Raw genomic sequence first — 24,873 nt, forward strand, 5'->3', positions numbered from 1 at the left:
TTGGCTTCCCCCTCCTTCCCCCCCTTTTTTTAAACCCTAGCTTATTGTGGTGTTTATTAAATATACAACAGAGAGATATGGGATGTATAAACTTAGTAGGGATGCACCTGTGATCAAATGACATATTGTATGTGATGATGGGTTCCCCCCCTTTTTTTCTTCTCCTTTTCCCATTGTTTTTTTTTCTATTGTCATGTGATGTTGTCTATGTAATAATAATAAAAAAGATCATATAGTCCACTAGGCATTGTTTAATAGATAAGGAAGGTCATGAGCCTTATGTTCTGTCTGATTTTTCACGGAATCATCTGAATCGTCCATTTCATCAACATAGGCACTTTATTTTCATGTGAGGACCTTACTATGGGATTTTCATTCTTAGCAGAGTTCAGTTTAAAGCTTTCCAATCAAGCTTGCAATGCATATGCCAAATAATACTTTCTAGCTTTTGTGAGGTGCAGTTTGTGCCAGCAATCCATAATTACCAGTAATTACAGTAAGCCTGACCCATCATTTATATAATTAAGCATTTCTTTGCAGTATTCTTTTCCTTTCTGGTCCATTCCCACAGGCTAGAAGGATATATAAAAGTACCATCTGAACCCATTGGACCTTGAGCCTCTTGCTATTCCTACTGGTAATCTGGATCACCACTTACATAATAATCCCTGCTCCCTCCCACTCTCCAATCCCTGCTCTCCCTCACTCTGCCTGCTGCATTCATGGCTATTACCTTGTTCCACATTTTCCAGAAGACCATGGATGAAGCCCTTTTCTATGTGATTGCTCCATATCACATAGAGAAAGTGCATGAGTAAAGTCAGTGATCTCTGGGGCTCCAATTGCTGTTGCTGCGTTCCATGCTTTCTAGGGGGAAATGGACTTGGGGGTTGGAGAAATCTACTGGTGAAGAGATCTGTGCTTGGACAGCAAAGAGAAGAGGCACAAGGAAGGAAAGGGATTTGTGTGGGACAGAACCTCTGCTTCAGTGGAGGGATTCAAATAATTTAACAACTGGTTCTCTGCCTCAATGACCATCTGGGTAGGTGGAGCTCGGTGGTCATGTGACTGGGTGGGTTGGCCAACTCAAGGTCACTCCTGTTGATGGGCGCTTCGCCTTAGCTCTTACAATATAATAAGGGTTAACCGAAGAGTCAGTTTCTGTAAGCAGGGCAAGAAAGATGAGGCTAGAAACAACACCAGAATGTTTCCTTCCTGCCTTCCTTACAGGATTAGCCCTGTAAAATGGGAAAAAACAAAAGGAGATTTCTTCCAACAATCGATTCTCTGAACTACTTAGAAAGTTACCAACCGGTTCTCCCGGATAGATGCGAACTGGCTGAATCCCACCACTGCTGTGCTTGCTTCCCCATCTTCAAATGGGCCCTTCACAGAGGTGGGTTCCTACCAGTTCGCACCTATTCAGTAGGACTGGTTCGTCAAATCTACCGAACTGGTTAGAAGTGGTTCCACCAGTGGACCCGGAAAGCAGGCCACACCTACAGAAAAGGTTCCAAAAATTTTTGAAACCCACCACTGGTCCTTGGATATGATTATTCTACACTATCATGTTCCTATTTATAAAACTCAGTGCCTCTGTGAAAGGTAAGGATGACTACTGCGTTTGTGGCGCAATCAGAACATTGCGTGTGTTGAAGTTGTTTTAACACAAACCAAAGATGCCTTTTAAAAAACAAGTTTACATCCTATTCTTATGCATGCCAGTGCTGTGTGTGAGGTAATTTAAGGTGGTTCTGACAAGTATCATCAGCATCTTCATATCCGGTCACATGGGCGGCAAGCCACTCCCATCCGGTCACATGGGCAGCAAGCCACTCCCACAAAGGAGGCCACACCCACAGAGTAGGTTCGAACAATTTTTGAAACCCACCACTGGTCCTTCATCAACAATAACAGAAACTATCCCCTCACATACATGTGTGGGCAGCAGCTTCGCACTGTGAAGTCTGCGGCACAAGAGGAATATTATGGGGTAGCAGTTTCTCAACCAGCACATGTCCTTCCAGTTTTGAAGGCAGGAGAAAAGCACACTGAAAGGAATGTGAGGAGAAGACTGCTAGTAGACCATCGACAGATGTACTGCATTTCTATTCCAGTTGCAGAATTGTATCTAGATTGATTTGATTTGATTTTGATTTTAGCTTTATTTGTATGCCGCTCTTTTCCCTGAGGAGACTCAGGGCGGCTCACAATTCAGGGGGAGGGAAGTACAAAACAAGTTATACACATAAAGACAATACATCGTTAAAAAGCACAACAGTCATACTATTCGGGTGGGGTTGAAGTCTTTAGCCCCAGGCCTGTCGGGACAGCCAGGTTTTAAGGGCTACGCGGAAGGTCTGGAGGGTGGTGAGGGTACGAATCTCCACGGGGAGTTCGTTCCATAGGGTCGGAGCAGCCACCGAGAAGGCTCTCCTCCGGGTAGTTGCCAGTCGACATTGACCGGCTGATGGAATTCGGAGGAGGCCTAGTCTATGGGATCTTATTGGCCTAGTGGAAGTAATTGGCAGTAGGCGGTCTCTCAAGTACCCAGATCCAATACCATGAAGGGCTTTGTAGGTGACAACTAGCACCTTGAAGCGCACCCGGAGATCAACAGGCAGCCAGTGCAGCTCACGGAGGATAGGTGTTACGTGGGTGAAACGAGGTGCACCCACGATCACTCGCGCGACTGCATTCTGGATCAGCTGAAGTCGCCGAATACTCTTCAAGGGCAGCCCCATGTAGAGCACATTGCAGTACTCCAGCCTAGAGGTCACAAGGGCACGAGTGACTGTTGTGAGAGCCTCCCGGTTCAGGTAGGGACGCAACTGGTGCACCAGGTGAACCTGGGCAAATGCCCCCCTGGTCACAGCTGACAAATGGTGTTCAAAAGTCAGCTGTGGGTCCAGGAGGACTCCCAAGTTGTGGACCCTATCTGAGGGGCGTAGTATTTGACCCCCCAGCCTGAGAGACGGAACACTTGGCCAATTAGTGGGAGGGAAGCACAACAGCCACTCGGTCTTATCTGGATTGAGTACAAGCTTGTTAACCCCCATCCAGTCTCTAACAGCCTCGAGGCCCTGGCTCATCACGTCCATCGCTTCATTGAGTTGGCACGGGGCGGACAGATACAACTGTGTATCATCCGCATACTGGTGGTATTTTATCCCGTGCCGTCGCATGATCTCGCCCAGCGGTTTCATGTAGATATTAAAAAGTAGGGGGGACAGGACCGAACCCTGCGGCACCCCATTGTGTCCATTCATGTTCAATAGAAATTCATTCATGTTCAATAGAAATCTATAACTCTTTCGTCCCATTTGATCAACAAGTAAATAACTGCCAATAAAAGTAAAGATTAAGATTAAGGTTTAAGGTTTATTAAAATTTGTATGCCGCCCACTCCCATCGGGACTCTGGGTGGCTCACAGCAAGACAGAAACAGTTTAAATTTAAAAATGGAAAAATACAATATTAAAAATTCACATCATCCATTACATCTAAGCAGGGGCTGGATATCACTCAACAGCCCCAGGCCTGCCGGAACAACCAGATCTTAACGGCTTTATGGAAGGCCGGGAGAGTGGTAAGGGTCCGGATCTCTGCGAGTAGATCGTTCCACAGGGCCGGCGCAGCAACAGAGAAGGCCCTCCCCCGGGGGCCTGCCAGCCGGCATTGTCCGGTTGACGGCACCCGGAGGAGGCCCAGCCTGTGCGATCTTGTTGGTTGTTAGGAGGTGAGTGGCAGGAGGCGGTCTCTTTTAAGATGCTTAAAAGTGGAATGGAAAATGGAAAACTGAATCTGAGTGCGGCTTCTTCACCCTCCCATAGAATCTAGCCCACACAGCCACTCAACATGGCTTCCATGGAGTTGTTGACAAGACTTTACAGCAATCAGTCTGACAAGAACCTCAGCCACAGTGAACGTTTCTGGTTAACCTAATGATGGATCGGCTAACTATACTTTTCAATTCACCCCTTTCAGATTTGTCATAATAAACAGAAGACGAAGAGGGGGGAAACAAATCTGTTACCACAGCACATTTAGTTAATGCGAAATAGTTTCGTCTTTCTCGGTATCCTAGGAAACAGAACTGTTGTTACTAAAGGGAGCCCGGTTGTGTCTTTTTTCTTTTTTAATCCAACTGTATACTGGAAAGAAGGGAAATAATCATAATAAAAAAATAAAGGTGGTTACTTGCCCAGCAAGGGAGACATTGCCAAGAGTAATGCTGGCCTGTAATTAAATGAATTAGTAAAACAATGACCCAATTTCCCTGCATAAAACTTGAAAAGCTGATTCCTGAATTTAGGCGATGTAGCTCCTGTGTGTTCTCTTTTTTTCTCTATTTGGAACTTCCTCCAATTTTTTTACAAACTACATTTAGACACCTAAACAGAGTCAGTGCTCTGCGATGTTTTCAATCAGTACCAGTTGAGAAGGTACAGCTCTTATTGCACTCCAAGTTTATAAACCCTTTCACAGAATGTAGTACACTGTAATCCATCTTCTAAAAAGGATCACTTGTTGAAATATACAGTATGCTAGCTGTCTATTCTCTTGGCATCAAGCATCATTCAAGGGTACATGAATCTAGCCAGACGTATTTCAGAGCCAGTACAAAGTGATTATTATTATTATTATTATTGCTATTATTACAATACAATTGTATCACAGCGGCCAGTTGTTTCGCCGGATTTGGCATTGGTTACTAGTCGGGCCCCACCCAGGGGCCTAGGACGTTGTAACGTATTTTCGTAATATGCATGCAGATCCAAGCAGTGCGGCTTTTTGCATTTGACTGATGGTGATTTTGACAATTTTTAACTGTTTTAAATGAAATTCCAGTGCTTTTGGAATAGCACCCAGTGTGCCAATTACCACTGGAATTACCACTGCTGGTTTGTGCCATAGTCGTTGAATTTCGATTTTTAAGTCTTGGTATTTTGCGATTTTTTCATGTTCCTTCTCGGCGACCCTGCTATCACCTGGTATTGCGATGTCTATGATTGTGACCTTATTTTTCTCAACCAGTGTGATGTCTGGTGTATTATCCCCCAGTATTTTGTCTGTTTTTATACGGAAATCCCACAAGATCTTGACCATCTGATTTTCGATGACTTTTTCAGGCTGATGTTCCCACCAGTTTGTTGCTGTTTTAATATTATAATTTTTGCACAAATTCCAATGGATCATTTGTGCTACTGAATTGTGCCGCAATTTATAATCAGTCTGCGTGATTTTTTTTACAGCAGCTGAGTATGTGATCAACAGTTTCACCAGCTTCTTTGCAAAGTCTGCATTTGGTATCATCAGAGGATTTTTCGATTTTGGCCTTAATGGCATTTGTGCGGATAGCTTGTTCTTGCGCAGCCAGGATTAGTGACTCTGTTTCTTTCTTTAATGTACCTGTTGTTAACCATATCCAAGTTTGTTCACTGTCCACTTTATCTTTTATTTTTTTCCAGAAATTGGCCATGCAGTGCTTTGTTCTGCCAACTCTCCATTCTTGATTTTATTACATCTTTTCTGTATTCTTGTTTCGTCTGTTGGGCCTTCAGTAGATTTTTGTTCTTTACTTCAATTAATAGATATTCTTGACTTTCTTTTAAATAATCAGCCAGTGCATGTTTTTCTTCTTCAACTGTTTGCTTCACTTGTAATAATCCTCTGCCACCTGATTTTTGGGGCAGGTATAGTCTATCACTATCACCACATGGATGTAAACTGTAGTGCATTGTCATTAGTTTCCTGGTTTTTCGGTCCAGAATGTCCAAATCAGCTTGTGTCCAGTTAACTATACCAGCTGTGTATCTTATAACTGGTATTGCCCAGGTATTTATGGCCTTGATTGTATTTCCACCATTCAGTTTAGATTTCAAAATTTTCCTAACTCTGTTGGTGTACTCTCGCCTGACAATAGTTTTTACTTCTCCATGCTTGATGTTATCCAACTGCAGAATGCCTAAGTATTTGTAGGCTTCATTTTCTTTGCATTTAATTAGTTGGCCATTGGGCATTTCAATTCCATCACATGCAGTGATTTTGCCCCTTTTTATGGATACAGTGGCGCATCTTTCCATGCCAAACTGCATTGAAATATCGGTGCTATTATTATTATTATTGTTGTTGTTGTTGTTATTATTATTATTATTAAATTGATTTATAGGCCGCCCAATCCCAGAGGACTCCGGGCGGCTTATATCGAAAGAAAAAAAAAAGAATAATAAAAAATGACAATAAAAACATGATTAAAAACAACACACATACATTCGTTACGATCGGGGCTGGACCTCAACAATGAGGTCAACATCCCCAGGCCTGCCGGAATAGCCAGGTTTTAACAGCTTTCCTGAAGGACATGAGAGTTGTCAAGGTCTGGATTTCTGGGGGTAGTTCGTTCCAAAGGGTTGGAGCAGCCACAGAGAAGGCTCTCCTCCGGGGAGCCGCCAGCCGGTATTGTCTGGCTGATGGCATCTGAAGGAGGCCCACCCTGTGGGATCTCACCGGCCGTTGGGAGGATTGGCAACATTTTTACCTCAGGCCTCTAATTAGGCTTCTTGGCCTAATTATTGTGAAATGTACGGCTTTTTCTTCTTTTTCTTTCTTTTTTTTAATAAAGATTTTTATTGACAAACGTAAAATACACACAGACAAAAGTTAGACATACACCACATTTATCCAATACAGTACGAACAGGAACTTCCTGTTTTTTTATAATAGCAATCATCAATCGATACCGCTCGCCTTATATTATTTCCCCTTCTATTGTATTTCATTTGGATTTCACCATTCTTAACCCTCTTATTTTACTCATAATTATTATTTTTGAGAGTTGTTATATTCTTTCATTGATTTTTGTTTCTTTCCTCCATCCACCTATACCGTTTATCCCATATCTGGTATAATTCTGATTCTTCCTTTCCCTGGATTTCTTTAGTTAGTTTATCCATTTCGGCACAGTCCATAATCTTTCTTATTATTTCATCTTCGCTTGGGATTAATTTGTTTTTCCATTTCTGGGCAAAGGCAATCCTTGCCGCCGTAATTATATGTAGTATTAAATACTGGATTTCCTTTTTGTATTTCACTGACATAATTCCTAATTTAAAAACTTCAGGTTTCCATTCTATTTTAACCCCTGTTATTGCCTCCAGCCAATTTTCGATCCTTTTCCAAAAAAGTTTTGCCTCCTCACAGGTCCACCATAAATGATAATATGTTCCGGGTATTGATTCACAGTTCCAGCATTTTGGGGAGTCTTCTTTTTCTTCCTATACTCAATCCTGTATCCAGGATTTACCAGATATTTTGGGGGCATGTTAAGTGTTAAGTATCACCTCTCCGTGAGCTTCAGTCTGATTTTATTTTCTTGTCTCCACTTTATCTCTGTTGTCCCTGAAGAACACAGGATCCTTTCTTTGGATGAGAGTGTTTCTTTCCTTCCTTCTTGTATCAGGCGCTGCCTACCCATCACTGAAGTTTTTGTAAATCCAATTGCATTTATAAAGTTTTGGAAAGGGAAATATTGTCCCATTTTTCTTTGCAATAACTATCTTGCCTGATTCCTTGAAAAGAACACATGAGAAGCCATGCAGTGTGGGGAAAAAAAGATAATGCATTTATAATACAATAGAAAAAATAAAAGATCAACAAAGAATCTGATGTATCAACAATTTTTTTTTTTTTGCAAACATTGGTGGTCAGCTCCTAGATGCCGCAATTCTTTTGAAGTGATGCTAATTTAAAATGTTATTGTTAATATTAATTGGGTTTGGTTTTGGATACTCTATCTAATTTCCTTTTTAACTTTTGTAATATGTTTTTTTTTTAATGTTGTATGCCGTCCTGAGTCCTTTGGGAGAAGGGCGGCATATAAATCCAATAAACAAACAAACAAACAAACAAACAATTAATTTCAGGATAAGTTTATAAGTTTATAAGTTTAATAGCATTTATATGCCGCCCAATCCCATGGGACTCCGGGCGGCTTACAGTACAGAATAAATCAAGAAGAAGAAAAAAATAAAATAGAAGGAAAGAAAAGATAGATTTAAAAAACACACCATGAACTCCGTTCTAAATGAGGCTGGACCGTATTTTGGGTCAACAGCCCCAGGCCTGCCGGAACAGCCAGGTTTTAGTGGCTTTTCGGAAGGCCGAGAGAGTGGGAAGGGTCCGGATGTCTGCGGGTAGATCATTCCACAGGGCCAGGGCAGTTACAGAGAAAGACCTCCCCCGAGTAGTCGCCAACCAGCCAGTCGACGGTACCCGAAGGAGGCCCAGCCTGTGAGATCTTATGGGTCGTTGGGAGGGAGATTTTATGGGTCGTTTGGAGGCATATGGCAGGAGGTGGTCCCGTAGATATCCAGGTCCTAAGCCGTGTAGGGCTTTAAAGGTAACAACCAGCACCTTGAAGCGCGTTCGGAGACCAATGGGAAGCCAGTGCAGCTCGCGGAGGATAGGTGCAACATGGGTGTACCTAGGTACACCCGATATCGCTCGCGCAGCCGCATTCTGGACCAATTGTAGTCTCCGAACACTCCTCAGGGGCAGCCCCAAGTAAAGTGCATTACAGTAATCAAGCCTAGAGGTGACGAGAGCATGAGTGACCATTTGAAGTGCCTCCCGGTCCAGGTAGGGCCGCAACTGGTGCACCAGGCGAACCTGGGCAAAAGCCCCCCTGGTCACAGCTGACAAATGGTATTCTAATGTCAGCTGAGAATCCAGGAGGACACCCAAGTTGCGGACCCTCTCTGAGGGGTGAAGAGTTTATATAGTGCAATATAGGGTTTTGCCCATTGGGTTTAGATTTTCTAAAGGAGCCAACTTTAGTCTTGGTGGTCTTTATTTTAGTCTCCTGTCCATCTTTTTACTAAGACTTGTGTCATCCATTTAGCACTTTATGACACTGATGGTTTAAAAGAATGTGTGCTTCCTGTTTTGAAGAACGTTGATCTTGAAATATTGCCACTTGTTACCTGAGGAAAGAACCCTCCCTTAACAAAACCGTCTCTGCATTGGGGTTGATTGTACCCTGTGGAAAAATTAAATTGATGTCAGAAACTAGCAATTATCAACAGCCAACACCTCAATTAGTTTAGGAGCCTGGGATTTAATTATACAAAATGACATATGGGCTGGCACACCTAGTTGTGTGGAAGGAAAGAACCTTTAATGGCCTTGCACAGTATAGTGATTGTTCTGACTCCCCCCCCTCCGTACGGTGAGTCACGCCGACACAAGATTACTGCTAGACAATTTATTCACGGTAAATTAACACACCAACAAGACTTTGGCAGCAACCCAGACTTCCACAGATAAGAAATACACACCAGAGCTTCTCCAGCTTTAGTATAATAGTTGAGTCCTGCAAAAAGCCTCCTCCCAAAGTCTCTTCTTATATACTCTCTTGGGAGGAGCCTAATCACAACCACCTGGGTTCAACTATCTCCTTTGCGTAATTGCTGCCGGCGCTTATCCACCCGTCTCTTCCGGGTGTCCAGGACCAATTCCCACTGCACCTCCTCACTGCTCAAGGGCCTGACATCTTCACCACTGCTCATCAGGGACAAACTTCCTTTGGCTTTCACTGCTGCTCCATGCTTCAGGCCCCTCCTGGTGGCCAACCAGCCTCTCTGGTCCCTGCTCGGAGTCTGAACCCTGTCCAGGGTCCTCCACATCTTCCAGAGGCGACTCATGGGGGTCCCTCGCTATCGGTGTCTGTTTGCAGCTCCAACAGCTCCTGCTGGGCCACAACACGTGATTAAGTGAACTAAATAAGCCCACCCTACCCAAATTAACAAAATGAAAAGATCCATATGATAAGGATATATATATACCTACATGAAATTAATTCAGTTGTTGGGCTTATTGTTACATCTGGACCATAGAACAACATTGTGTTATCTTTTCATTTTTAGAGCAAAGAAGACTTTAAAAAATTGTTAAGAAACATATCCATTCCTTGAAATCAGGAAAATGACTTTTATGGCAGTTATGCAGGATTATCTACTATGCTACAAGACTGATAGAGGCAAAACTCTTCATACAATGACATATTTTAAGAGTCCAATTTAATATCACATTGAAACCCTTAAGTATGATATTTAATATCCATTGACATATATGTCAACATGAAACCAGAACAAATAAATTAGGTTTGATCAAATATATTAATTAAATAAATATATAGATCAAATATATAAACAACAATCTTCATTTTTAATATAATATAATAATAAAAAAAGCTGCATTGTTGCATTCTATTAATTCTGTTGAACTTTGTATGAGCTGTTAAAGGGCCATACTGTTAGCATACATACATAACATAGGCAAGTCAAACACAAACGTTAATCTTGCAAAATATTTAAAACAACACTAAGAAAAATTGATTTAAAGTATTAATCCCTGTTTGGGCCAGGCATTCCCAATAAAACATTTTCCCGACTATTTTTGAGATATGTGTTATTCCACAATATCAGCTTCTTGTGTGATTTGGGATCAAATCATAACTGCTTACTATTAACGACAAAATATGCCTAGCTGCTTTTCAAGCATGAAATGAAAATCCTGGTTTAATATTCTAACACCTGCCAAATGGTCCCAGAGAGAAAAGTAATCATAAGTCTAATTCCAGAAAAATACTAGGGATGTTAGCCAGCCATTTTTTTGTCATTCAGTTATCTATCTGAATTAAATGGGAATTAACATTTATATGTATGTGTGTGTTTGTGTGTGAATGTGTGTGTGTGTGTGTGTGTGTGTATTTAGTGTCACAACCCCTGGTATGCCCAAATATGGGAGGAGGCATACTGCTTTCTTTCTCTGTCTATTGGCTCATCACAAGAGACCATCCAGACAGAAAGCCATTATTTTTACTGTTGCCTTTGTTACATTTGTGTTGTATTTGTGCTGATAAATAAATAAAGGGAGGTGGGGCTCGGTGGTCATGTGACTGGGTGGCCGTGGCCAACTCAAGGTCACTCAGGTCGATGGACGCTTCGCCTTAGCTGTTACAATGTAATAAGGGTTAACCGGAGAGGCAGTTTCTGTAAGCAGGGCAATAAAGATGAGGCTAGAAACAACACCAGAATGTTTTCCTTCTTGCCTTCCTTACAGGATTAGCCCTGTAAAGTGGAAAAAAAACAAAAGGAGATTTCTTCCAACAACCGGTTCTCTGAACTACTTAGAAAGTTACCAACCGGTTCTCCCAGATAGGTGCGAAGCGGCTGAATCCCACCACTGGTTAAAGGGCAATATTAGTGCCTTGAGAATTGTCCCTTCCCAATACTTTCCTATTCCAGCCTCTTGGTAAGGATCTGATGTATTGAATTTACAACCCATAATTCTAACACAAGGCACAGACTGAGCTGTGAAAATGTGAGTCCTAAAGCTAGTGTGTATTTTTTTTTAATTGCTGCTCTGCTAAGATTAGGCTAAGAAATGGTTCTTGACTCACAGCATAGGGTAAGGTGCATCAATTCCGGCTGTCAGGTGCCTGGTGTGTGTTACGCCTCCTCCTGCAGGGAGGGAGGGAGGGAGACTGGCAGGCATATGTGCATCACCCCAAGATACTATGTTTAGTAACTTTTGTCTCTTCCTGTTTGTTTCTAGCATCCTTGCAACAGCAGGAGCACATTTTAACACCCACGTGGACCTACGGACTCTGCGGGCGGTACGAGTGCTCAGGCCCCTGAAGCTTGTCTCAGGCATTCCTAGTAAGTATCTGGTTTATCTCCTCCCACTTTGTCCTACTGTTGAAGGATTCTTGGAGAGCGGTGTTGGTGTTTCCAATGGCCATCTTTATTTCCTATAGAGGTATTCTATTTGAATCAGGCAGTGGTGGGATTCAAATAATTTAACAACCGGTCCTCTGCCCTAATGACCAGCTGGGTAGGCGTGGCTCGGTGGTCTTGTGACTGGGTGGGTGTGGCCAACTCAATGTCACTCATGTTGATGGGCGTTTCGCCTTAGCTGTTACAACGGAATAAGGGTTAACCAGAGAGGCAGTTTCTGTAAGCAGGGCAATAAAGATTAGGCTAGAAACAACACCAGAGTGTTTCCTTCCTGCCTTCCTTACAGGATTAGCCCTGTAAAGTGGGAAAAAGCAAAAGGAGATTTCTTCCAACAATCGGTTCTCTGAACTACTTAGAAAGCTACCAACCGGTTCTACCGAATAGGTGTGAACCGGCTGAATCCCACCACTGGAATCACGTCACTTGCATACGATTCCAGACTGGCCTTTAAAATTAAGTGATATTAAATAAATAAAATATTAAATAAAATATTGATATTAAGTAAAATATATATCTTCAACAACCAGACTGACAGGCTTCGAGTACCTCTGATCCTCTGATTCAGAAAGGCTTTTGTTAGCTCAGTAATAAGGGAAAGAACCCAGACTTAGCAATAGCAGTTAGACTTATATACCGCTTTCAGCCCTCTCTAAGGAAGGAAGGAAGGAGGGAAGGAAGGAGGGAAGGAGAGAAGGAGGGAAGGGGAAGGAGGGAGGGAAGGAAGGGGAGTAGGAGAGAAGAAACGAGGGAAGGAAAGAGGGAGGGAGGGAAGAAGAAGTAGGACCGTTGTAAGATAAGATGGATCTATGGGATGGTAAGAAAGCAATCTTCAAGTATATTGTCAACTGTAGGGGAAAAATTGTTATAAATACATATTATTAATAACAGTGATGAGATCATATAATTGTGAATGTATATATGAAATTGATAAAATAAAAAATTAATTAAAAAAAAGAATATTGCAATCTTACATTAGGGAAAACCTAAACTTTAGAACACTTTGGATTAAACAAAGCATTTCCTTCTGCGGAAAAAAAAAATCGGGAGGTTTTTTCCCTAATGGGAAAGAATTTGCTCCTCTGGGAGATGAATATTTGCTTTCTCCTCCTTCAGTGACATGAGCTCTGCTTTCTTTCTAGAGTGTTGTCTTCCCTCGATTATAATATTGCATCTGCCAGACAATCACAACTTTTCTGAACATGTTTCACAGTGTGACACTTCCTCGTCTCTCTGCTTCTCCCAAAGGAATAATTTGCTGACTGCTGCTTCTTTTTCAATTGCATTTTTTTTTCTCCTTTTCCTTGTCTCAAGGTTTACAGATCGTACTAAAGTCCATCATGAAAGCAATGGTGCCTCTGCTCCAGATCGGTCTCCTTCTCTTTTTTGCAATCCTGATGTTTGCTATTATTGGCTTGGAATTTTATAGTGGAAAGCTACACCAGGCTTGCTATGTAAACAATTCAGGTAAGAGATATCGCTGTCTCCCGTGGGAAGTTATCATCCAGCCCTCTCCCAGAAAAAATGAAATATCCTAGGAAATATTGAAAAGGCAGAATATTTCTCTGGATGTGGAAAGAAAGAAACATGTTTTAAAAGACAGAATGGTTGCCTGTAGCTTCCTGCCCATCCCCACTGTTAATGGGCCATTAAGAAGGCCAAGCTAGTCCCTTTTACATAATAAAGACTTCTCCACTGCAGCCCCAGGGGGGGATGGGAGTAAAGGCAGGATAATATTGGCCCTTTACTCAACTGACCACATGGCATCTGAGAACTCAACCAAACCTGGATTCAAAACACAGCCTAGAGAGTTGCCCTGCATGGCCCTATGGGAGTCTGGCAACCAATCAGAATACATTTCTTACACAGGAACAGGAAACAGAGAGGTGGGACTGAACAGGTTATAAAAAGCCTAGCAAGCCCCTCCCTCAGCCCTTCTCTTCTTCTCCACCAACATTGAAGCATGTGATCCCCTTTTCTGTTCAGGGCTCAAGCCATGTGGTCCTGTCCACCAATAAACCATCTTTCCAAGCAGCCTCCATGTCTCCAGTGTCTTTTCCCCCACTTGGAGCCGAACCCAGAAGGACATTTCTTTCATCACTCCCTTCTGACTTTATTCTAGTCCTGGAAGTTTAAAACACTGTACAGCTATGGATTTAATTAACCTACAATCCTTCAGAAAGATTTGTTCTTTTAGGTTTGAACATGCCCTCTGGGCAAAAATACTTTCTGCAATTTGAGCAGCAGAAATGGTTTGAAAACAAAACATGGTTTTTCTTGTTGTTGTTTCCCCATGCCCTGTTAACAATCACGAATTTTGAATCCTGCTCAAGGAACCCAAACTTTCCTGGAAGAGAGGAGCTATAAATATGTGTCATGCAGACATTACAATGTTAGACTTGGATTGGTTGGCTGGATAATTTGCGCTAATTGTTCTTTCACAAGCCAGCCCATTTCACAATGTTTTTGTGCTGGTAAATTGGGGGATAGGGGAAATCCTCATGTTCACCTTGTGCTGTTGAAGGAAAAGGTAAAATATAAATAAAATAAATGCATATAGAAGCTTCCTGTTTTATTATAACTTTCTTGGTCGACCTTGCTCCTTTACATAGATGCATGTTAATAAAATGATTTCATCTCTGTCTGACTGCAGGTGAATTACAAGAGCTGGATCCCCCACATCCCTGTGGGGTGCAAGGATGCCCGGCAGGTTATGAGTGCAGAGACTGGATTGGTCCCAATGATGGGATAACTCAGTTTGATAACATCCTCTTTGCCGTGTTGACTGTCTTCCAGTGCATTACCATGGAAGGATGGACTACAGTGCTGTACAATGTGAGTAAAGACAAGTGAGGAAAGAGAGGGTTGGTGCAGAATTATTTTATTGGATATTGTTTATAAATGGTTACAACTGACTAATTTCATTTCATTTCAAACTGTATCTCATATGAGCACTATATTTGAAGTCCCATATCCTCTGAAAAGGGACACAGTGGCTCAGTGGCTAAGACACCGAGCTTGTTGATCAGAAAGGACGACAGTTCGGCGGTTCGAATCCCTAGCACCGTGTAACGGAGTGAGCTCCCGTTACTTGTCCCAGCTTCTGCCAACCTAGCAGTTTGAAAGCACGTAAAAATGCAAGTAGAAAAATAGGAACCACCTTTGGTTGGAAGGTAACAGCGTTCCATGCACCTGTGACATTTAGTCATGCTGGCCACATGACCATGGAGACGTCTTCGGACGATGCTGGCTCTTCGGCTTTGAAATGGAGATGAGCATTGCCCCCTAGAGTTGGGAATGACTAGCACATATATGTGATGGGAACCTTTACCTTATCCTCATGAATTATTTTTTAAAAATGCTTCTTCTTTTAACCATACCTTTTGATATAGTAACACCAGATTGGCATCCAATTTCCAAATGTTATCAGTTCAAATAACATTTATTGTTTGCAATATACTTCTATAAGTATTATCCTACTAATTTCCAGACAAAAGTTATTGGCACTGATTCATCTAAGCCACAGATCTTTCCATGTTGAAAAATCATTTGTCTGCCAGAGTCCACTTACAGAGAAATCCCACCCTGCAAATTAATGTCCCAATTTCGGGTATTGCGTCATTATATCAATTCTACTGAAAAGCTACTGCATAATTTCACCCCTTTTTCAGTTGCTGAAAAGGGTCCTTATCATTCTTTCAGGGTGATCACTGTTGCTTTTCATCATAAATGTGAAAGAATCAGTTTAATATCTACATTTGAGTAGATATTTTTTCTTTCTTTCTTTCTTCACCTTTGCTATATGGCATGCTCTATCAACTTGTAGAGCTGCTGTCAAAATATTGGGCAAGCAGGAACTCACAAGGCATGTAAGTTTGCAACAGAAATTAAGCTTCTGACAGAGTAAATCTGTTGGGGGCAAGTGGAGTTGGTAATTATCTAAGCGAAGGCTTTGCAGCCTTCTCCATCAAATTTTTCCTGTCCCTTCTCATCGCCTCCTCCCTTTCCTTGTCTTGAACTGCATTACTCTCTGTATTGAAGCAGAATCATTGTATTATAGGTACTTGACATAACTCCTACAGGAATTTGATCATGTAACTGTGCTTAAAGGCCTGGCAGATGCCCATGAGTGAGGTAGGCAGTGAGGAGAATATTGCTTTTAATGATGGTGCTGTGCTATGGCAGTGTTTCCCAAACTTTTGACATATGTGTGCCCCTTCTATAATTTTCGTAATGCTGAGTACCCCTCATAAAAAACATATGGTTTAATAAAAATCAATATATATATAGCACAAATTTAAAAAAAAAACTCTTTTTGCCCTCCCCAGGCTCTGGAGGCTTTCTTGAAGCATGGGGAGGGCAAAAATGGCCTCCCCCAGCCAGAGGTGGGTTCCTACCAGTTCGCACCTATTTGGTAGAACCGGTTTGTCAAATCTACCGAACCGGTTAGAAGAGGTTCCACCAGTGGACCCGGAAAGCAGGCCACACCTACAGAAGAGGTTCCAAAAATTTTTGAAACCCACCACTGGTCCTTGGATACGATTATTCTACACTATCACGCTCATATTTATAAAACTCAGTGCCTCTGGGAAAGGTAAGGATGACTACTGCGTTTGTGGTGCAATCAGAACATTGCGTGTGTTGAAGTTGTTTTAACGCAAACCAAAGATGCCTTTTAAAAAACAAGTTGACATCCTATTCTTATGCATGCCAGTGCTGTGTGTGAGGTAATTTAAGGTGGTTCTGACAAGTGTCGTCGGCATCTTCATATCCGGTCACATGTGCGGCAAGCCACTCCCATCCGGTCACATGGGCGGCAAGCCACTCCCACAAAGGAGGCCACACCCACAGAGTAGGTTCAAACAATTTTTGAAACCCACCACTGCCCCCAGCCCTCCGGAAGGCGGTGATGGCTCGCATGCCAGCATATATGGCTCCATGTGCCACCTGTAGCACTCATGCTATAGGTTTGCCATCACGGGTATAGAAAGTTTCCATGGATAATGAAGGCTCTGCATTGCTATAATCATCTTTTAATGGGGGGGTGAATAGAGGAAGCTCCTTTTTTCATCCTCATCTCATCTCCTGCCTATTCATTAGCTTTTAGCATATTTGATTATTAAGAGGACTCCTCCCAAAATTCATAAATATTTTAAGAGAGAAACTTAATCTCCCCTTTTAATAAGTGCAGTAAATCTATATTTTGAAAACTGAGATTTTTAGGTAAATTTTTCTTTTCCGAAACTCAAACTTTGTACCATATGTCTATCGTATATTGAATGGGGCCAATTTAAGAATATTTGAATGGGGCTATTTTGAGACGGGAGCAATACCATTTCTGCTTTGACATATTATAAGTAATGTTATTTCTGTTTGGAGCTCCATAGAGTGGGTAGTCGGCATGACTAGAAGAAGAAAGTAATATTTTTTCTAAAATAATTCATCTCAGTGTTATTTTTATATTGTACATTTTGACTAGAGTGATTTTTTTTTGGTATATAAATGTAAAATAACTATAAATGGAATATAATATCCTCTTTTCACATTCATTATTCCGCTTTTCTATCCCTGCTTATAATTCCCGTTAATAATTACTCATCCATTTATGACTTGTTAACTCATCTCTAGAGGAAATAGATGCAGAACGTATCATTACATAAGCCATCCCACTGGGGAAGAAACTGAAACTGCCTCTATTCATCAGCTGGGAATTCTCGGCTTGATTGTCATCTTCATTGGGTCAGTTACAGGGGTGGGATTCTCACCCTGTTCCAACCGGTTCGGTTGGAACGGGGCCGGCAGTGTACTAGCGTCTGTGCGATGCTCCAGCTGCTCCTGGAGGATCACACAGGCGCTGTATGCGTCCTGCACATGCGTGGAAGCGCAGAACTCGTCAAAACCGGGTAAGGAGCGCGAGCGGGCGAGTGGGCCCTTCGCCGTTCCCGGAAGTTACTTACTTCCGGGTTCGCCGACCAACCGGTTCGCAGGGACCACCGCGAACCAGTTGAAACCCATCCCTGGTCAGTTACCTTGACTTTAAGAAAAACTGCAAATATTACATTTTCTTTTTGCCAAAACCTTATAACATGAGCTTGATGGACATTTTGGTTAAAGTGGAAAAATTAGGCTTCTGAAAAACTGGGAGGAGGTGTGATTTCTGGAAGGATTAAAGTGACACATGCAATGAAGTTAATTCATCTTTCATTCAAACCCATTGTTTCCCAGTGTTCGGAGACTGCAATTAGTCCAGAATGCAGCCGCGCGAGCGATACTGGGTGTGCCAAGGTACATCCACATCACACCTATCCTCCACGAGCTGCACTGGCTGCCCATTGGTCTCCAAACACGGTTCAAGGTGCTGGTTATCACCTTTAAAGCCCTACATGGCCTAGGACCTGGGTACCTACGAGACCGTCTTCTGCCACATACCTCCCTTAGACCAATAAGATCGCACAGGATGGACCTTCTCCGGGTGCCTTCAGCAGAACAATGCCGGCTGGCGGCGCCTAGGAGTAGGGCCTTCTCTGTTGCCGCTCCGGCCATATGGAATGAGCTGCCCCCAGAGATCTGGGCCCTGCCCACTCTCACGGCCTTTCGCAAAGCCATTAAAACCTGGCTTTTCCGGCAAGCCTTCTGATTGGGTGTTTGTTGCATTCCTTTTTTAACTTTGTGTGTCCTATTGTTTTTAAGTTCTTTTAATTTCTTTTTCATTTCTGTAAGCCGCCCAGAGTCCTTCGGGATTGGGCGGCCTAGAAGTTTAATAAATTCAATTCAATTCCCCTGATTTCTCTTTGCCCTGTTCAATTCATCATTTGCTACTAAAACTCTCATTCCTATAAGCTTTACCTGAGCAAAATGGTGAATCATAGGGCAATAATAATGTTTGAACCATGGTACTTCAAATGTGCTAATTTGCAGAATGCATCCAAAACTAGTGACCAGTGTGTTGTAGAAAATGACAGGACACCCAAGAGAAGGAATAGTTTATTTGCGCAGGTTCATAGCAAAGAATAAATGGCCTGAACCCTGAATGAAATTCAGGAACTTCCTTATATAGTTTATCACTTTCAGCTAAAGCCATCTGTTAGTTTTGGAAACACCCCTTAACATTTGCCCCTGTGTTACTGAAAGTATGTTTACAGGATGTCATAATACATGGGTCAGCTAACGGATATGCATAGCTCGTATTTTGAGGAACTAACAATATGTGTCTACCAAACAGAGTAACAGTCAAGCCAGCAGATGGGTTAAAATAGAGGTTTTACTTCAGCATATTTCATGTGCAGACTTCCTTCTAACCCGTGTCTAACTGCACCATGTCCTAAAAGCAAACCTTGTGATTTCTATATGAACAGTTAAAGCTTAATATCATGAAACCCTAGTTTGGTTCAGGCTTGAGGCCTACCTTGGTTCAGCCTTCCACCTTAAGTGACTCCCATGGAATTGAACTTTGGAAAATTTTATAAAACATTACACAACATAAACCTTATCATAAAACAGTTTATGATACAAAATGTCACAAAACATTTCTGGGCTGATGTTTCACTATGTTATACTGTTCAACACGAGCTATTTTCAATGCAGATAATCCCAATTTTTCCAGTGAGGGCAGCACCTTAGACATTGGTCACTGTTGAAGACATTGAGGAATCTGATAATAGAATATCTCTGAAAGGATCACCCAATGAGACACGGGTTGTCTAATGCAGTGGTCTCCAACCTTGGCAACTTTAAGACCTGTGGACTTCAACTTCCAGAGTTCCTCAGCCAGCTTTGCTGGCTGAGGAACTCTGGAAGTTGAAGTCCACAAGCAGGGCCGGATTTAGATGAAAAGAGGCCCTAGGCTATTCCACTTATGAGGCCCTTTCACCTCCCATTTTTAAGTTTGTAAATTACATGAGAGACAATAAAATACATCATTACTGTGATATATATCAATATATATCAATATATATAGCTGGCCTCCCGACGGAGGGCGGCTCTGCTCTGCGGCAAAGGCAGCGAGGCCAGTTGCCTCCCCTGCTGCGCTCAGCTGCCCGGCTCGGCCCCCTCGCCCTCACCTGCCTGGCCGCTGGTGGGCTCCGTGTCGACGGGGCGGCTACTGGGAGCGGCCGCACCTCTCGCCCGACCGCCAGTGCCGGGAACGTGGGCGGGCTCCCCAACTGCCGCGGCGCTGGAAGGATCTTAACCAATACATTTTTATGTTTGTTTATTAATCATATGCGTAGAATTTCTCCTTATTTTCCGTTCAGTGTTTTAGTGTTCACTGTTTTAAGAATAGTGTAATTTTAATTTTGCTAACAATTTGAATGTAGGCCCCTCTTGATCTTGAGGCCCTAGGCTGAAGCCTAGTTAGCCTATAGGAAAATCCGGCTCTGTCCACAAGTCTTAAAGTTGCCAAGGTTGGAGACCACTGGTCTAATGTATCATGTATTCAGCATCTGTGCTTTCAAGCAGTGTTTCTTCTCAAAAGATTTGCAATTGATTGGCGCCTTACGTGGGCAGGAAACTGAGGTGAGATTGATTTGGTGAAACTGAATGCATCACTTCACACTGAAGTAGGAGACACAATTTCTGCTGCATGTAGAAATTCTGTGCAAGTAAAGAACTAAAAATAAAATAAAGGTATATTAGCATGTCTTTTCCCATCTCTAGTAGTCTCTAGTGGGATCTATTAAGTTAACCTAAAGACTAAATATATGCTACAACAATACCGTTTGGCTAGTTTTCAAAATGCCAGAGGGTGGGGGAGGCATATAGGGAGAGAGTATTTCATAAAATGTGTGTTCCTGCTATCTAAGTGCTTTGGAGATAGCAAACTCATGAAATAAGGAAAACCTGGATCTCTATAGTGTCTTTATTGCTGGCTAGGTAGAATCTTAAAAGCCTGCTGAAGCAATTCTCCAAATCATCTTATATTTAGCAAATGTAAGGTGGGGTTTGGGGGAAGTAAGGTGAGCTTTTCCTACACTTCTCCCTTTCTTAGTCTAAGAAAGTTTTTCTGCAATAATCCTATTCCCTTCTCCACATTTGAAGGGTCAGGGGGACATTCCATCAGAGTGGCAAGAAATCAGTCACAGATGATGATTTGCCATATACTGGTAGTCCTCCTCTTGGTGACCACACCAAATGGGCAGATTCAGTTGCCCGATGTCTCCTGGGGTCGCAGTAAGTTTCATAAAGAGCTTTAACTATGATAACCAGGACTTCCAATTGGGTCCAGGCAACTTTTGGTAACTTATAATGTGACTTCAACATGGACACTATTCAGGGGTGGGTTCCTGTAGAAGAGGTTCCACAAATCTACAGTGCCGTTTAGAACCGGTTCCAGCTTCCTCCCCCAGCCCGTCCAGACATCATCAAGATGAAGAGCGAGAGGAGGAATTATGGGAGTTGAAGTACACAAGTCTTAAAGCTGTCAAGTTTGAACACCCCTGGAGTTTTTTTTCTAAAGGGTTAGGAGTGCAAGGGTCTTGTAACTTGACAGCTTTAAGACTTGCATGCTTCAAATGCCAGAGTTCCTGAGCCAACATGACTGGAGGAGGAATTCTGGGAGTTGAAGTCCACAAGTCTTAAAGCTGTCAAGTTTGAACACCCCTGGGAGTTTTTTTCCTAAAGGGTTAGGGGTGAGAGGGTCTTGTAACTTGACAGCTTTAAGACTTGCGTGCTCCAAATGCCAGAGTTTCTGAGCCAACATTTTGATTGCTAAGCAAGAGCGTTGTTAAGTGAGTTTCACCACATTTTACAAGTTGGCCATGCTGACCCAGTCACATGGCTGCCAAGCCACTCCCACCCAGTCACATGGCTGGCAAGCCACTCCCACCTGGTCACATGATTGGCAAGCCACTCCCACAAAGCAGGCCACATGACGAGATTCTAAAAAAATTTGAAACCCACCACTGACACTATTCCAACTTAATAGAGTTCTGATATCAGAAGTCTACGTAAAGAGTTTTCTCCAAATGTAACCCCTTGTGGAATGCATGGATTATAATTGGTTCACCAGCTAAGGCTAGATAAATTTGGCCACAATTTCCACAAAAGCAGGAGATGGGAATCAGGAGAATTAGTAAATTATGAACCAACTCCTTTGGGTGGTCCAGACTTCCTTGATATCTACACATAGTCCTTGTTCATCAGCATCAGTAATAGCCAAATGGTAGCTAATTAACACAGGGAAGGGGGGGGATGTTGATTGCTGCTACCTCATTTAGATAAAGATATTTGTGCAGCAACACGAGCATTATTTTTCACTCTAGCATGTGTTGTCAGTTGCAGAAATTTGGCAGTAAATGCGTGCATTGGTCAAAAATGATTTTTAAAATACCATTTATTACTGCCGTATTTGCAAACAGTTGTCTAATGAAACAGTTACTTAATAAGTGCAACTTGTATAGAAAACGGGCAATTGTCTTTGTAGGATTTACTATGAGTTTGTTTCAACCATCCAAATCTCACATCCTACCAGGGACTGGTTCAAGAATTGAATGGCATTTTCAGCTGGAATTGCAGGGGTTATTTGTAACTGAGGCTCATCAGAACCGAAGTGGTGCAGTGGTTAGGGTGCAGTACTGCAGCCACTTCAGCTGACTGCTAGTTCTGCAGCTCGGCGGTTCAAATCTCACCGGCTCAAGGTTGACTCAGCCTTCCATCCTTCCGAGGTGGGTAAAATGAGGACCCAGACTGTGGGGGGCGATATGCTGACTCTGTAAAACCGCTTAGAGAGGGCTGAAAGCCCTATGAAGCGGTATATAAGTCTAACTGCTATTGCTATTGCTATCAGTATGCTAATGACACATCACTCGAAGCTGCCAAATAACCTCTCAATTTATTTCCCATGAATGCTAAATTTCTTGGAGGAAGACACTTAGCAATGAAGTGACCATATCATAGATACCGAAGGTTCAAGTGGCATCTTCCCCATTCACTAACTAGGACTGAAACCACCATAAAATAATACCTCTGCCTCCCAACCCTTGCGGACAATTTAGAAGAACACCATATATCTAACATTATAGAATACTGTTGTGGGACCACAAGATGTACTTCCCTATCTTGGTCTTAAGGAAGATGATCAACCTAAGCAATCAGAGGTATTTAGGGTATCCTCACTGATAAAGATCCAGATAGTATATTTTATGGTATTTAGGATCATCTGTCATTGATTTGCCAATAACTTTTCAATCAACTTTGCAAGAAGTTTGGAAGCTAAGCAAAAGTTGTCAAAAACAACTGGATTGAGAGAAGACTTTCTCAGAGAGCACTACGCCCTCCTCCAGAGTATTTCCCAGGTCTAGCTGCCGACGGAACAAGCCAAAAACGTCATGAGCCTCCAGGGATCAAGCTTAGCATACAACAGGTTGTATCAATTTCCTTGCATCATGAAATCAAATGAACCCTGAATTGGTATACATAATTATATATATAGCCAAGTATTGGCTAGTAATTAAGGCAGCAGGCTAGAAACAAAGAGATTGTGAGAGCTAGTCTCATTTTGTCATAAAAACCAGCTGGGTGACTTTGGAGTTGTTCTTCAAGAGCCGAGGTGGCGCAGTGGTTAGGGTGCAGTACTGCAGGCCACTTCAGCTGACTGCTATCTGCAGTTCAGCTGTTCTAATCTCACCGGCTCAAGGTTGACTCAGCCTTCCATCCTTCCGAGGTGGGTGAAATGAGGACCCGGATTGTTGTTGGGGGCGATATGCTGACTCTATAAACCGCTTAGAGAGGGCTGAAAGCCCTATGAAGCGGTATATAAGTCTAACTGCTATCGCTATTGCTATTGCTATTCTTGTGAGGAAAAAAGGAAGAGAAAGGAGTGTTAGGTATGTTAGCTGCCTTGAGTTATTGATCAAAATAATGAAAGAGAGAAATAAACTAAATGTAACATATTTGGCTGGTAACTTTTGCTGCTGTTCTTAGGCTCATCAAACAATGAAATAGAACAACTGTCTCTCCCCCCGCCTTAATTTTGGTTGCTTGTTATGGACGGACTTAGTGAATCAAGGAAATCAGTGTCAGGACGAACCGCTGCCTTCTCAAGCCAATGAGATGTTTGCTATGTTTGATATCATTGCTTGATTGTTTATGCACCCATTACGTCATGTTTAAATCCTAGTGACCACCGTTTGAGCCAAAGTCTAGGATAATATACTATGAATTGATTTTTTTAATGTGCATCTTGGCATGCAAGTTTGTCTTCCATACTTAAACAAACATATGGAAACATGATGCCAAGAGTTTGTACACATGTTGCATATTTCATATGACAACACAGTTGCTCAGCCCAGCTGTAACTACGTCTACTATGTTGCTGTGAAAATTAAACTTTGTGTCACAACTGAAATCTGAGCTATATTCATTCAGTTGTTAGTTTTACATCATACTTTGAGAATAGCAATAGCAATAGCAGTTAGACTTATATACCACTTCATAGGGCTTTCAGCCCTCTATAAGTGGTTTACAGAGTCAGCATATTGCCCCCAACAACAATCCGGGTCCTCATTTCACCCACCTCGGAAGGATGGAAGGCTGAGTCAACCTTGAGCCGGTGAGATTTCAACAGCCGAACTGCAGATATCAGTCAGCTGAAGTAGCCTGCAGTACTGCACCCTAACCACTGCGCCACCTCGGCTCTTGCCGAGAATAGGCATACAGATCACAGTGTCTTAAATCGTTTTAGAAACCCGTAAGAACTGCAGTCCAAAAATATAGAACTCTCAGAGGTATTAATATTTGTCTCAAACTGCAGTGATAACAAAGCCCATTACCTTGGCAAAAAGGATAAAAAAGGAATTAAAGAGAATACGATGGAACAATAAGTAGGAAAGTTCCCTTAAGCAGTCTTCCAGGATTTCTACAAGTTTTTGATTAATCTGATTAAATGCTCTGCTGTGATGACCCACTATCTGCAGTTCATTTTTTGTTAAGAAAGGCTGAATCAAGCCTAATTAAATAAATGCACATAAATCCTTTTAACTTCGTAAATCTCCATCTGAACCTTATGTGAACTTCAGCATTTTGTTGGTAAAGTGGTAAAACCAAGTGGTGAAACCAAGTGTCAGCGTTCCTAGTATCA

The 24,873-nt window shown here is 42.2% G+C and overlaps 1 protein-coding gene across 1 annotated transcript in view; it reads left to right on the forward strand.

The window, feature by feature from the left end:
- Positions 1-24,873, forward strand: part of LOC116523216 (voltage-dependent R-type calcium channel subunit alpha-1E-like) — a gene marked incomplete at its 3' end in the record, with an annotated part of 123,262 nt that overhangs the window by 58,695 nt on the left and 39,694 nt on the right. Inside the window, exons 3-5 of the mRNA XM_032238304.1 lie at positions 11,620-11,723; positions 13,113-13,265; positions 14,452-14,633. Coding sequence (XP_032094195.1) covers positions 11,620-11,723; positions 13,113-13,265; positions 14,452-14,633 — 439 coding nt within the window. The remainder of the gene's footprint in view (positions 1-11,619; positions 11,724-13,112; positions 13,266-14,451; positions 14,634-24,873) is intronic.

The sequence above is a fragment of the Thamnophis elegans genome, unplaced genomic scaffold (genome assembly GCF_009769535.1).
Source record: "Thamnophis elegans isolate rThaEle1 unplaced genomic scaffold, rThaEle1.pri scaffold_107_arrow_ctg1, whole genome shotgun sequence".
In the NCBI taxonomy this organism is placed as follows: domain Eukaryota; kingdom Metazoa; phylum Chordata; class Lepidosauria; order Squamata; family Colubridae; genus Thamnophis; species Thamnophis elegans.